Source organism: Sinohyriopsis cumingii, chromosome 17 (assembly GCF_028554795.1).
Source record: "Sinohyriopsis cumingii isolate HCF-2022 chromosome 17, ASM2855479v2, whole genome shotgun sequence".
Classification (NCBI taxonomy): domain Eukaryota; kingdom Metazoa; phylum Mollusca; class Bivalvia; order Unionida; family Unionidae; genus Sinohyriopsis; species Sinohyriopsis cumingii.
Window position 1 is genome coordinate 43,869,138 of NC_142977.1, and position 12,862 is coordinate 43,881,999.

General features: G+C 34.6%; 1 protein-coding gene across 4 annotated transcripts; it reads left to right on the forward strand.

Moving 5' to 3' along the window:
* The first annotated feature begins 3,095 nt into the window (after nucleotides 1-3,095).
* Nucleotides 3,096-12,065, forward strand: LOC149778522 (uncharacterized). Of its 4 annotated transcripts, none has more exons than XM_089938492.1 (11): nucleotides 3,096-3,155; nucleotides 6,991-7,081; nucleotides 7,519-7,629; nucleotides 7,901-8,027; nucleotides 8,773-8,925; nucleotides 9,317-9,441; nucleotides 10,084-10,197; nucleotides 10,370-10,578; nucleotides 11,044-11,178; nucleotides 11,426-11,526; nucleotides 11,955-12,065. In XM_089938492.1, exons 3-6 carry the CDS (start codon nucleotides 7,585-7,587, stop codon nucleotides 9,373-9,375), a joined length of 384 nt encoding a protein of 127 aa, XP_089794618.1. In that variant the 5' UTR covers nucleotides 3,096-3,155; nucleotides 6,991-7,081; nucleotides 7,519-7,584; the 3' UTR covers nucleotides 9,376-9,441; nucleotides 10,084-10,197; nucleotides 10,370-10,578; nucleotides 11,044-11,178; nucleotides 11,426-11,526; nucleotides 11,955-12,065. The 4 variants fall into 4 exon arrangements, with proteins under 4 accessions (XP_089794618.1, XP_089794617.1, XP_089794615.1 ...); XM_089938491.1 differs by having other exon boundaries at nucleotides 11,052-11,178; XM_089938489.1 differs by having other exon boundaries at nucleotides 10,370-11,178.
* Nucleotides 12,066-12,862: the final 797 nt, after the last annotated feature.

Consider the following 12,862-nt stretch of genomic DNA (forward strand, 5'->3'; position numbering starts at 1 on the left):
CGATCAATTTCAAGAACAACACAAGCCGGAAAGGCCAAATTCACAAATATACCCATTTCTTAAACTATTACACAATCATAGCTCAAAAAGTCGCACCATAGCCAAAAGCTGAGAAATTTGCCCTTGACCAATTTACGAAACTGTCCCTTTCACCTTTCTAACTCGACAACATCTGACAACTCTTTTGCAGATTATGTGCGTAACGGAACACCAGTTTCAATTAACTTACGATCTCTCCTTATAATACCTCTATCCACTTGAATTCGAGCTCGCAACAAAACCACGTTGAGGATATGAGATTACTGGTCCCTGCCTAAAGTGTGGAAAGAAGTATTAATTTAACACGTCATATTTATCACATATTCACGAACGCTGAGAGACTCTTTTACTGGTGCTTTGATACAGTACCTGACAGATCTGACAATTAAACCTGAATCTTAAAGAAATGCGAACAAGCTAATTGTTGGCAAAGCGAATGATCTTTATAGAATAGGATGGTGCTCAGACTATCGATGAAGAAGTTTGGAAACTTCGAGGTACTTTGGCTCAATTGTATTTCACAATGCAAAAATCTGCCTTGAATCGTGAATTATAAACCCAAACGTTTCCTGTATCAATGGACAATGGATATAGAAAACTTCTTATATCTCCTTAATCTTCGAATTATCTCTAAACTAGATTTCAGGTAACATTAATCTATTCCAGATTCTTTGTGGATATTTCAAGATTTGGACCAATTCGGAAGATGACCTAAGAAAGTGTCATAATTAAACGAATAACCAATACATTTAGAGCTAAAATTTAATGAAAAGCATCCATTTATTTGATATTCTAATCTCTATTGGAAAAAAGGAAAATAAAATGGATATATGTGTATTTTGCAAGGAGACCTACACATAAATTGCTACTAAAATTCAGTTTTCTTCCAAGGTATACGCTTCAATATTTATGAGAGAAAATGTATTTTCATCCATATCAAACGTTTAGGGGCATATTTAAATCCAGTTCACAGCTGTTAGGTCTAATTACTAATAATGAACAAGACTTTTTAACAACATTTTCTTGCAAACTGTAGGACAGATCAGTTGAAAGTGATTGGCATAGTACAAAATCTGCAGACCTAACAGGTATAGGAAAAAAGAGAAAATAATATTGACTAGTATTGTACAAGCTTAAAATAATTTTGAAATTCCACCGATGTTGAAACAGTGCATACGTCCGGTAGTACTTACTATTTTCTTTTTAATACCTGGTACATAGAACCTGCATGGTGCTTACTACTTATGTGCACCGTCGTCTCTATTGAATTATCAGGGTAATTGTTGATAAATGATCTATGCTTATACATACCGGCTTTCGCTCCCGAATTACTCAATCTGTGACTTTAATTCAGCAAACTCTTATATATAGGTCTGGACAGTAATATTAAGAATAGTCAGCTTTTTATCAACTTCTTATAGTATCTCTACTTTGAAAAGATTGAAAATAATTGAATTTGTTTTTCTTTATTGTCTTTATGCGTTGTCACAGTAAGTATGTAGGCAGGTTGGTAGTTCATCGGACAGTGAGTATAATATCGGGTTTATAATGCAATTAAAGTCTAATAATCCCAAATCTAACAAGCAATATTCATAATCTCAGTATCAAAATATTAATGTCAGATATCACTCACCATATGCTATTGAAATTTACCATGGAATATTTTTTATAAAGATGTTTGGATCATCCTGTGATTGGTTTGATTCTAAATTTCTTCTAATTAAAGTTAAAATACCAACTGGTGCATGTATTGCCTTTTATGTGAAGACTTTTGATAAGTGTAGATCGTTATTTTTATGGTTTTTATGTACATGCATTAAAAATGTGAGTAACGGGATGCTAGTCTCAAAAGGCTCATTTCTAAACAGTTTTAAAACATCCCATGATGAAGTATCGAGTTCGGAGTAACTAGCAACATATATTATTTTAGGACAATGTGTATTTCCCATTAACTATGGAATAGTATGCCTGGCTGAGACCATTATACGTGTTCCAGCTGGCACGATTGTCACATTCTATCGTTGTAAGACGTTACACTATGTGGTATGAAACCTACTATTGCCTTCTCCCTTGTGACTTGTTCTGCGACCGTGTTGCCCGGTGAGACTTGGCACCCGATCGGACACAGCTTGGGAAACAGTCCATTGAGGTGAAGGCAATACTAAAATATAGGAACTTTGTGCTTCATCTGCCTCCTCGATTACATTATGTTGAGATTTACAGAGATAGGTAAACTCCCGTAAAGTACCAGATGTACAGTGGTCACTTTTGTGCCTTGAAGTAGACCAGTTTTTCCACACATCCCCCCCCCACTAATGTATATGAGGTAGGGTTATATTTACAGACACATGCCACTTTAGTTACAAGATCCATAGTCGTCTTCCTGGATCAAACCATTCCAGTGGATTTACACCTTTCACCATCAGAGGACCTTGAGCTGCGGCAAAATTATTAATTAATATACGTAACAGCAGAGCATCAGGAATCAAAAAAATGATTGTTCACACGGCTAACTATTCTGACATAAAGTTCTGGTAGTCATTATGGATAAATATCAACATTTAATATCAAATGCGTTCAACTGTAACCTATTACCATCACCCAGCTAACACACAACGTTTTCACAACGTTGCTATATGGTTGTGTTTTGGTTACGTGGGAAAATAACGTTTTGGCAACGTTGCTAAAACGTTACACATGAAAATGAAATTAAATAGTCCTCTGATCTAAAAGATATAGTAAATTACAAATGGTATGTATATGCATTGATCCTAATACTATGGACAAGAATTAATATAATTATTCCAAAGAAATTATATAACGTTTTTACAACGTTGTACCAATGTTGTGGTTAACTTTACATTATCATGGAGAACACTCATAGTTTCGTAGTTCATCCATTTTTATTTTCAAAACCAATAACTAAAAGGAGGTTGCAATTTTTGTAGGAAAACATTTTACTCGTCAGCTTTTTTTTATTACAAACATGAGGTACTGCCATTGCCTTAACAATATTTTACGTATTTACGAACCAAAGGCTAGCTCATCCTGTACCGACCGAATCGCAATTGAGGCAGAGACGTATCTCCTGTTTCCCGCTATTTTGAACCACCAAGGTATGAACATTAAATAGTTAAATAGTTAACGTATATTCGCATATTTAGTTGCAGAAAATAACGTTTTTTTCATTGGTCGATGTCTGTTGATGCAATCAAGCACTTGTAAACTGCTACGAGCTAGGCGCGAGGCAATGCCATGGCCTCAATCGCATTTTCAAGCAAAGAAAATGGGATATATCGGCCAAGATGTTCAACTTGTAAAAATGACCTAACTGCTTGGCATATTTCTGTGACTTTTATCCGACTCGTATTAAGTAAATTATATTGTTACACTGGTACATTTTTGGAACGAAAAATATCGAGGATAGGATAGGTTACCATGATAAAATGCCTTCCGTTAGGCTAGCATTTCGAATTACGTGCGCTTAACTCAACAGCGTAAGATTTATCGTTCTTGACCCAAAAAATTTAAAAAAATATCAAGTAATATAAATTGATTTCAATCACAAGTGAAGTTCAAATGAATGTATGTTTAGACATATGTACACATATGCTAATTTACATAAATGTGGAAAAAGACAATGCACATTAAAGATTAAATTTTGATCATTACAGACATGGTTGTAAATAACCTAATACAGGCATGTTTTCAGTGATAAATTATGTACATGATCTTTTTGTGAGTTATAAACACATCACATATGAAAGACATCTGTCATCAGCTATGCAGTATGTTTACTAATTAATAAGATGGAAGAACTTGTTTACATTTGAAGTTGATGGGTCTAGGTTAGTCCTACCTGTAAGACCTCTATGCTGATTTATGTTGTGGGCGTCAAGCACAGAAACATATGTTATGTCTTACATTGTAGGACTAGGTCTGCATGGTCAGTTAAGTGATTGGGGATCCACGTGTTCTAGAGAATCATGCAGAATATTCAACCAAAAATTTGCAAATCATTTTTCAAGCTCTATATTTATTTCTTTACTAAATTCTAAATTGATAGTTGTGTACATGGTCGTGATTATTACTGGATAAAGTTGATGCTGCAATATGATAATTGTGGAGAGCATAATCTTAACAACAGATTTTAAGTAGACTCAAAATCAACCTCCTTTTAATTTTGTTTACAAATATCAAAACATTATGAGGTATGAAAATAAAGAAAAAGAGTTTAGAGATTGAGCATAAGTCAGTTGATCCTACATAATGCATACATTACCAAATCAACAAGTACTATTACTTCGTTTGCATGTGACAGATTGTCAGGAATTGTGATTCCATATCAGGTGCTTAACTTTGATTTTTTGGGAAAATTATTTTGACTCATTTTACTTGAAATAAGAGTATAATTCATGTCACACTGGCAATAAAACAATGCATAAATGACTTTACTATTTGGAGAAAAGGATCATACATTTTAAGCATAATGTGCATGTTTTGATAAGAATTAAATATTTGCCTTGTTACAGAGCATGACTATAATATGCATGGAATCACAAGTATCGTACTTTTATAGAGTCTAGGACTCAATTGTACCTGACAAAGCTTCTTAAAGACTGATGATGAACTTTGGAGATGATTACTATTGTCATTTGAAAGACATTACAGAAGACCGTAGAAGATGAAGCATGATTTACATATTTGATATGTTATTACTTATTACAGAATGAATGATGATATTAAGAGGAAACGTTTACAGTACAGGAGAAAATGGAAATCAGCTGCAAAATCACTTGTGAACATGAGAAGTGACACTGAAAATAATCCAGATATTAATGATTCTAGTCACAGTGTGAGTTTTCAGTCTAATGATGGTGGTGAGGTTCGGACTATGAATGAAGTACCTAATTCATGTTCCACTAACATTGTTGCTGAAGGACGTGACTCTGATGGTGATGATGATAGAGATTTTTGGGACTTAACTGATCATACTGGTAATGCAACGTCTTCTTCAGATTCTGATAGTGAATTAGAAAGTGAAACTGCTTCATGCATTTCACTGACAAATGATTTGGCAGCATGGGCTAATCAGTTTCAGATAAAGCATAATGCGGTAGATCATTTACTCAAGCTGTTACAGAACCATGGACATGTTAACCTGCCAGCAACAGCCAGGACTTTACTTAGGACTGTCAGAAATGTAGCGACAGAAACCAGATCTGGTATGGAATACATTTACTTTGGATTACAAGATGAAATTCTGCAAAATTTTAGAAAATATCCATAAGAAGCTGGAGTAAATGTAAATGTTTCAGATATTTCGCTAAACATTGATGGTCTTCCCTCATTTCGTAGCATAAGTAATTCATTGTGGCCAGTATGTGTGCTATTCAACTTGAACCAAGGAAACTTTTTCCCGTTGCACTAAGATTTGGTAACACAAAACCAACAAATTTATAATTTTTACAAGACACCATTAAAGATATGAACCAACACTTATAGAATGGATTGCAGCGTGATGACAAGGTCATACAGGTCAGGTTAAGGTGTATTGTTTGTGATGCACCGGCAAAAGCCATGGTGAAGAATATAAAACAGTACTCTGGTTATTATGGTTGTGACCGATGCACCCAGAAAGGAGTGTGGTTGGGAAGAATTAACTATCAAGATGTTGAAAGTGTAGTTTTTAGAACAGATCAGTTATTCAGAACCCAAGCTCAGGAAGAGCACCACCATGGAATGTCACCTTTCTGCAATCTTCCAATTGATATGATCAAGCAGTTTCCAATTGACTACATGTACAAGTCATGCCTGGGGGTTATGAAGAGGTTGTTGTTAGTCTGGCTGCGAGGAAAGAAGGAAGTTAAAATGTCCGCAGGCCAGGTTCAAGAGGTTAGCCGGAGATTAGTTGAACTTCGGATATGCATCCCATCTAGCTTTGCCCGAAAACCCAGAAGTCTAGATGAGATTGGTCGATGGAAGGCAACAGAGTACAGACAGTTTCTCCTGTGTTCTGGAAAACTTGTTATGAAAGACATTCTAAGACCAGATATGTTTGAACATTTTCTGACATTCAGTGTGACAGTATCAATTCTTGTTTGCCCAAGACTTGCAAATCGTCACAGAGAATACGCAGATGAATTGTTGAAGTATTTTGTTGTACAAGGGCTTTATTTGTACGGTCAAGAATTTCTTGTTTACAGTGTTCACAGCTTGATTCACCTTGCTTCTGATGTGGAAATGTATGCCAGTCTAGATAAATGTAGTGCTTTCCCGTTTGAAAACTACCTGCATCAGTTGAAGAGAATGGGTCGTTCAGGGAACAATCCACTAGCTCAGATTGTCAAGAGTCTTGGGGAGCTAGATAACTTTGATACCATCCATGGGCAGAGTCATACTACACTTTCAGTTCAGAGGACAGATAATGCTTACATAATCAGCAATTCGTCATGTTGTGAAGTCGTTGCTGTTACAAATGAAGAGGATGATGAACACAACAGAAAGTTGCTTTGCCGAGTTTATGAGAGATCACAACCACTGCTACTGCAGCCATGCGAATCACGCACCACTGGAATATATCAAGTTCATGAAAGACATTCTCACATGAAAATGATATCAGAAAGGTGCTTGGAGAGGAAAGCCATCATGGTGACCAATGAGCATCGCTCAGGAATATTATTCCTGGCAATTCTGCATGAATTTTAGCTAGTAAGTGAATGTTTAGTTCTGTGTTAAACATTATATGAGCAATCCTGTGAGTAAACAGTTTTACAGATAAATGCTAACAAGATTTTTAATTGCATGTTGTGTGCAAACTTAATATATACCTAATTTTTAACATTAGTATTAGCTACTTAAGGCTGTCTGTTGAAGAATGTGTGTCAGGAAAGCCGCATATAGCATATTAGTATCAGTGTTTTACAAAGTATTGCTTTATTTGTTGAACAGGATGAGCTACATAGAATATGCTGTGATAGAATTCCTTGAAGAAAAGGCAGTGGAAGTTGTTCCCAAGTCATGGGTTGAAAATACTGATTAGGTATGGATATTTGCCAGTACTTTTGAATACTGTTACATATATATTATTTATATGTATGTTCCAGATGTAAAAACATACTTTAATGTATTTCAAGCTATTTAAAGCAAAAACAAAACCAATCATTTCAATGAATGTTGGGTCAGTTATCTTATGAAAGAGTGTAACAATTGCATTGTTTTTGTTGATATTAATACTATCTAGACCTTTTAGATGGTTTTAATGTCAATTCTAGTGTATTCTTTTCTATATCATGCTGAGGAACTTGAATTAGCCGTTTCCAAGATCACTGAGAGGGATATGACGTACATGGGCAGGTATCTAACCTGTGATCCTTGTATTACGAGTCCAGTGCTGTACCAATTGAGCAACGGTGGCTCTCTGTACAGTGTAACAAATGATGGGCAAGCTGGCTACTATTTGCTACTATACATTTTCAGGGTTTGTACAGCTATTGGCCCCGGTTTAATGCTGCTCAGCGTGTAAAAAAGGGTGAGCTGCCAGATATGGAAAATGGACAAAATACAAAGTCAGGATCTTTGTCACAACAGGTAGGATTGAAATGAGAAATTTAATTGTGTTTCTTCATAGACAGTAATTTCAGATTTACAAGGTATGTAAGTACTTTGGCATTTACTTTTGCATTTTAAGTTCTCTTATACAAGAATTCGAAAAATTAAACTTCCTGAAAAGTTTTTTTTTCATGTACAAATACGGCAATATTTAAAGACTTATATAGCCTTTCATAGTAGGCACAATATTTATTAAATAAAGCAATGAAGTTGGCACCATGTAAATAACTATAGGACCTTTTCAATTCAGAAGGCATTAATTAAAGCCAAACAAGCAGAAGAGACATCTAATGTTGAATCGGATGAGGAGCACAAACCCAGGCCAAAGAAAAGACCTCAGCGCTACATAAATTGGTATGATGAGGAGAATGGTGAAGGTCAGTGTACGCTGGAGAATTATCTAGCCTTTACTTGCTTCTTTATAATGTGATGCTTGACAATGGTATTGTTTATGGAAAGAATCTTGCAGATGTTAAGGAATCATCAGTCAAATCTGCATTACTGGTCTGTAAATTAAATAAATTTTCTTGTTACTGCAAAAAGACTCATTGCACAAGGCTTAACTACTTTTTATGCATACATCATGGATGGCATCCAATATACTTTTATGATCAGAAAACAAAATCCCATTGTTTTAATAATGGCTGGCTGTGGTTACCGGTTTTATAAATATGTATCAAAGCTTAATATGTGCATTGTATCTATTGGTGGTAAGAGACTAAATCCATGGCTTGATACTTGTGTTTAGCATTAATTGGAAAGCTGAAGATTAGTAATCTTTTGATATACATATCTTGATTCTACCATTTAATTTACAAACTTTAATGTAATTTGCATTGGTCAAATGCGAAGCACAAGAAAAGTAATTATGGAATCATGATTGATCACATATATTTGTTTTGTCTGGAACTCGGCCTCGTTTATTGTACATTTCTGTACACTAATTTGTCTTTAATCCAGGATTATTCACTGCATTCGGGTGCATTTCAAGGTGAACATTCACCAGCTTGATTAAAAAGTGGTGGATATTGTTAGTGATTGTTCTGCATACCCTGTATGTCACAAAGATATAATGTATAAAAGAACTTACACAGTATTTACAAGTTCTCATTAATATTTTAGATGAAGATGAAGACGAAGAGCTGGAAAAAAGACGAAAACCTCAAGTGGAAACAATGTCAAAATTTTCGGCTCTTTCCGACCAGCCATCTCTTCCAAAACCTCCTGAAATGGAAGAGTATTTTGCAGACCCCAAGATTTCCTCTTTCCCAGCTGGTATGTTTCATTTAGTTTATCTGGTCTCTTTTTATCCGTTGCTTTTATACCATGCTACAATTGGGAATGCATTATCAAAATTATATATATATATATATATATATATATATATATATATATATATATATATATATATATATATATATATTTCATCCTTTTATCTGTCTCTTTAATTAGACGTGTTTAGGAGTAATTATTCATGCTGTATATATGAGATTAGATGTTTTCTTTCAAAAAGAATACATTTTGTAATATATTGTATCACTGCCTAATTTACAATGGTCATTGTGACCAGTATGCATTTTAGTTTACATGCAAACAAAATCCATGCTAATTTCTTTGTTTCTTTTTTGTTTACTTCAATGACTAGTGATTATTGTTTTATATTCAGCTGTATCCAGAACGACAACACCATCGCCATCCCCATCCACTCTGGAGCGGAGAATATAACGATTTCTCTCTGCAAGTAGTAAGTATTGAGGATGAGGAAAAATGTACCTGAGAATAATGAAACAAGTAATACAGATGTTGACTAGTATAATCTTATTTCGTTTACTACTCTCTAAATATGAGTAAGTCATTTATACGCCATATTCATGAATTTAATTCTAATTTAAAGTAGTAGAACTGTTTTGTGTTACAAAATGTTGGGTAATTTGTGGCAGTAAAATAAAAACGCGTTTTGCAGCATTTAAGAACCTTTATATTTCAGTGCACATCAGACTCATTGTTGTGTTGTCACTTCATTTGATAATAAGCTTGTCATCTTGTAGATATTATAAATGTTGGTGTTCAATATTAAGGTCATGTACATTGAGTCAGCATCAAACTTTGTTTGGAAATGGAAGATTATGACATGAAAGCACAAGTTTTTGTTGATTAGGACTGGTTGGCCTTCTGTCAGGATAATGTGACTGGGTGGGACATCATGCTACATGTCTGTGGCATGATGCCCCAGTTCTAGACATCACTATAAACTGCCACACTGCAGACATCGTAGCGATATGACTGAAAGAAATTGTTAAAGCTACGTTAAAAATCCAAATCACACACACACACTTAGTTGTACCTATAAACAATATTTACAATGGATTCTTTTTTCATTGATGTGTCTACTCTGTTCATCATTCCATTGGGGTTTTTATTTTCTTTTCTTAGGTACACCATTGTCTTCTCTGACGACAAAACCATCTATATTGAATGAACACCTTACAGACAACAGTATTGAAACAAGGAGGCCAGGGAGTAAAAAATTACAGGATTCCAGTGACAGTAAGTTTTATTTCTTTTCAAATAAATTGTACAAAGAGCAACTATTTCATTTCATTTCAAAACTTTTTTCATTGTTAGACCCATGTTCACTCTACAGATCTTTACAATGAGTTAATAGGAGTAAGTCTGATCTTTCAAAACAGATGTTTATGGTATCATAAATCTCTTACAGATTTCCAGCTCAGCGTTCTAATGAAATTGGATACAATAATTGAAAATCAGCAGAAGCAGCTGGCCCTCCTTAGGAAAGTTATATTTACTACATAAGGCCCAGATACAGAATATACAGACGAAATTATTGCAACTACACCTGATTCAGTGGAGGAACTAGAGGGTCTTTGCCAGAGGTTGGAGGAGAATCCCGAACTCTCCAATAAGATGGTAATTTGGGATCTCATTTTCTCATATCAAACTGTTATCGTGTCTATAACCTTTATTTGCTGTTGTGAAACTCAATATGCATTGTACAAGTGCTGGGGTGCCTGCAGAATTATTTTCGTGGGGGTGGGGTGGATAAGATGTAGTGGTCAGCTATTAAGTTTTATTGATGTAGGTCAATACACGTATAGAGATGAACATATAAACCATCACATATTTTTGGGCTATTTTAATTCAATCTTAGAATGAATGTCATTTATGAAGTTAAATGATTCACGGTGGTTAATTTGTTTTATAATTGCTGTTAGTACATTGTGTTGCATACTTGGTTTTGGCAAATTGTTTCAAGTTAGAGCAAACAAATTTGCATGCAAAATCATGGCAAAAAAAACCCCCAACTATATTTAAGCATATTTTGTCACATAATTATTATTATTATTATTATTATTTTCCGATATACTACTTGAGCTCCTTAGACGGGTGTAATATGATGGATAGTGTCCGCAGGATGATGAAATGGCTAGGAACAAAAAGAGTATAGTCTAAATGGACGTAAAGGGAAAAAAGCATTTCAAGACCTTGTGATATGCCAAGTTTTAATAAGTAAGTATGACTTGATTTCAATTGTCTTTTATTTTTAAAAATGACTCGCCAGAGATTTTTCCATGAATGGATAAGGTACTACATGTTTCTTTACGCATACTACAATTACATCTATATGAAAGAACCTGAGACCACATTTCAAAGACCATATTTTATAAATACTCCATTGATTATTGCTGGCATTTAGAAAACTGCAATGCATTCTTTGTTGTGAAACTTATTTTACAATATTGTGTTACTCTTGCAGAAGCTTGCTTGAAAAATAATGGCAAATCGAAAGAAATTGAAATGACCATATCGGAGACCCTCAAATATGCACCCAACCAAAACAGAGGGATAAAATACAAGGTTAGCCATTTGACTCTTATTTCATCAATGTTGGATTCAGTTTTTTGAAGCATTGTGGATGCATTTCTGAATTGCAAAAAAAAATCACCTTATCATAGTTTCCAGGACTATTAAAGCTTGAGTACAGCTAACTACAATTTTCATCCATCTTGTCTGATATGACAAGTGCTTCCACTTGGAATTTTTATTCACATACAATATTTGGACAAAATAAATTCATCTTTGCGCAAATTGATTTCACCATCCACTTGCCTGAAATGACACATAAGTACAAAGTTATCTTGTAACTTGGCTTAACAATATTAAAGGAAGCACAAGTGCAGTGAAGAAAGTTTCATAAAGTTTAATAATGCTAGTTAATGTGACTTCTGCATATGTAAGCGGTGCTGAGATGACATGTGACTTTTAAATTATTTTTAAATTTGCAGGTGCCTGAGCAGAAGAAGAAAGATTTACTATTTAGAGTGGAGGAGAGACTAATTATGAGTCCTAATCTTAATTAAATCTAGAAAATAAACAAAAAGTGATATTAAAATATATGTTCTATTGTTTCCTTTTTGTCTTTTAAAAACAAATGTTTGAACCTTCAAATTAAGGGGATTCCTTATCAGGCAAAAGCAGTGTGGTTTACCCATCTACTTTTACTTTACTGCCTGCTACCTAAAAGAAATAATTATCCCCATTGGAGTAGATCTCCCCAAACCCCTGACCACTTTGTGAACTCACATGTCCCATTTAAATCTAATGGAAGGCCCTGCTGTAAAGTCTGTTAGGAAAACTACCCAGCAAGAGGATTTCATACAATGAACAGAAAGCAGTGTTTGCATATAAACCGTGTTAGAACACCTGCACTGAAACTGATTGCAAACTTCAGAATGGACGTATGAATTTTTATTAAATTAGTATCATTGCTATTTTATCTAAGATTCTTTTTAAGTGTATGAAATGATTAATACAAATTCTATATTGTGAAGAGTGCATTATTATATGTGCAACTTTGAACTGATTTGTGAGAGTTGTCACGCATCAATGAATGCAGAGTGCTATTCCTATTAGTATTATTATTATGGTCAAATGACTGGTGATGTTTGGTTTGTCATGAATGAAAATGGTGCAGAACGGACACCTAATACTGTCACAATGGCAGTCTTGACATTCCTGCTATCGCAACTCCTAGCTGGATGGTAATGTTGACATTTTTGTAATGTTGTCGATTTTTGGACATTCTTGCCAAAAGTGCGGAATGTGTTTCAGAAACACAAGGCGGTTTCATCAGATTTCCATATAGGATTTGAATGTTGTAGGAAGGTTATTAATAACGTTAGGCGACAACGTT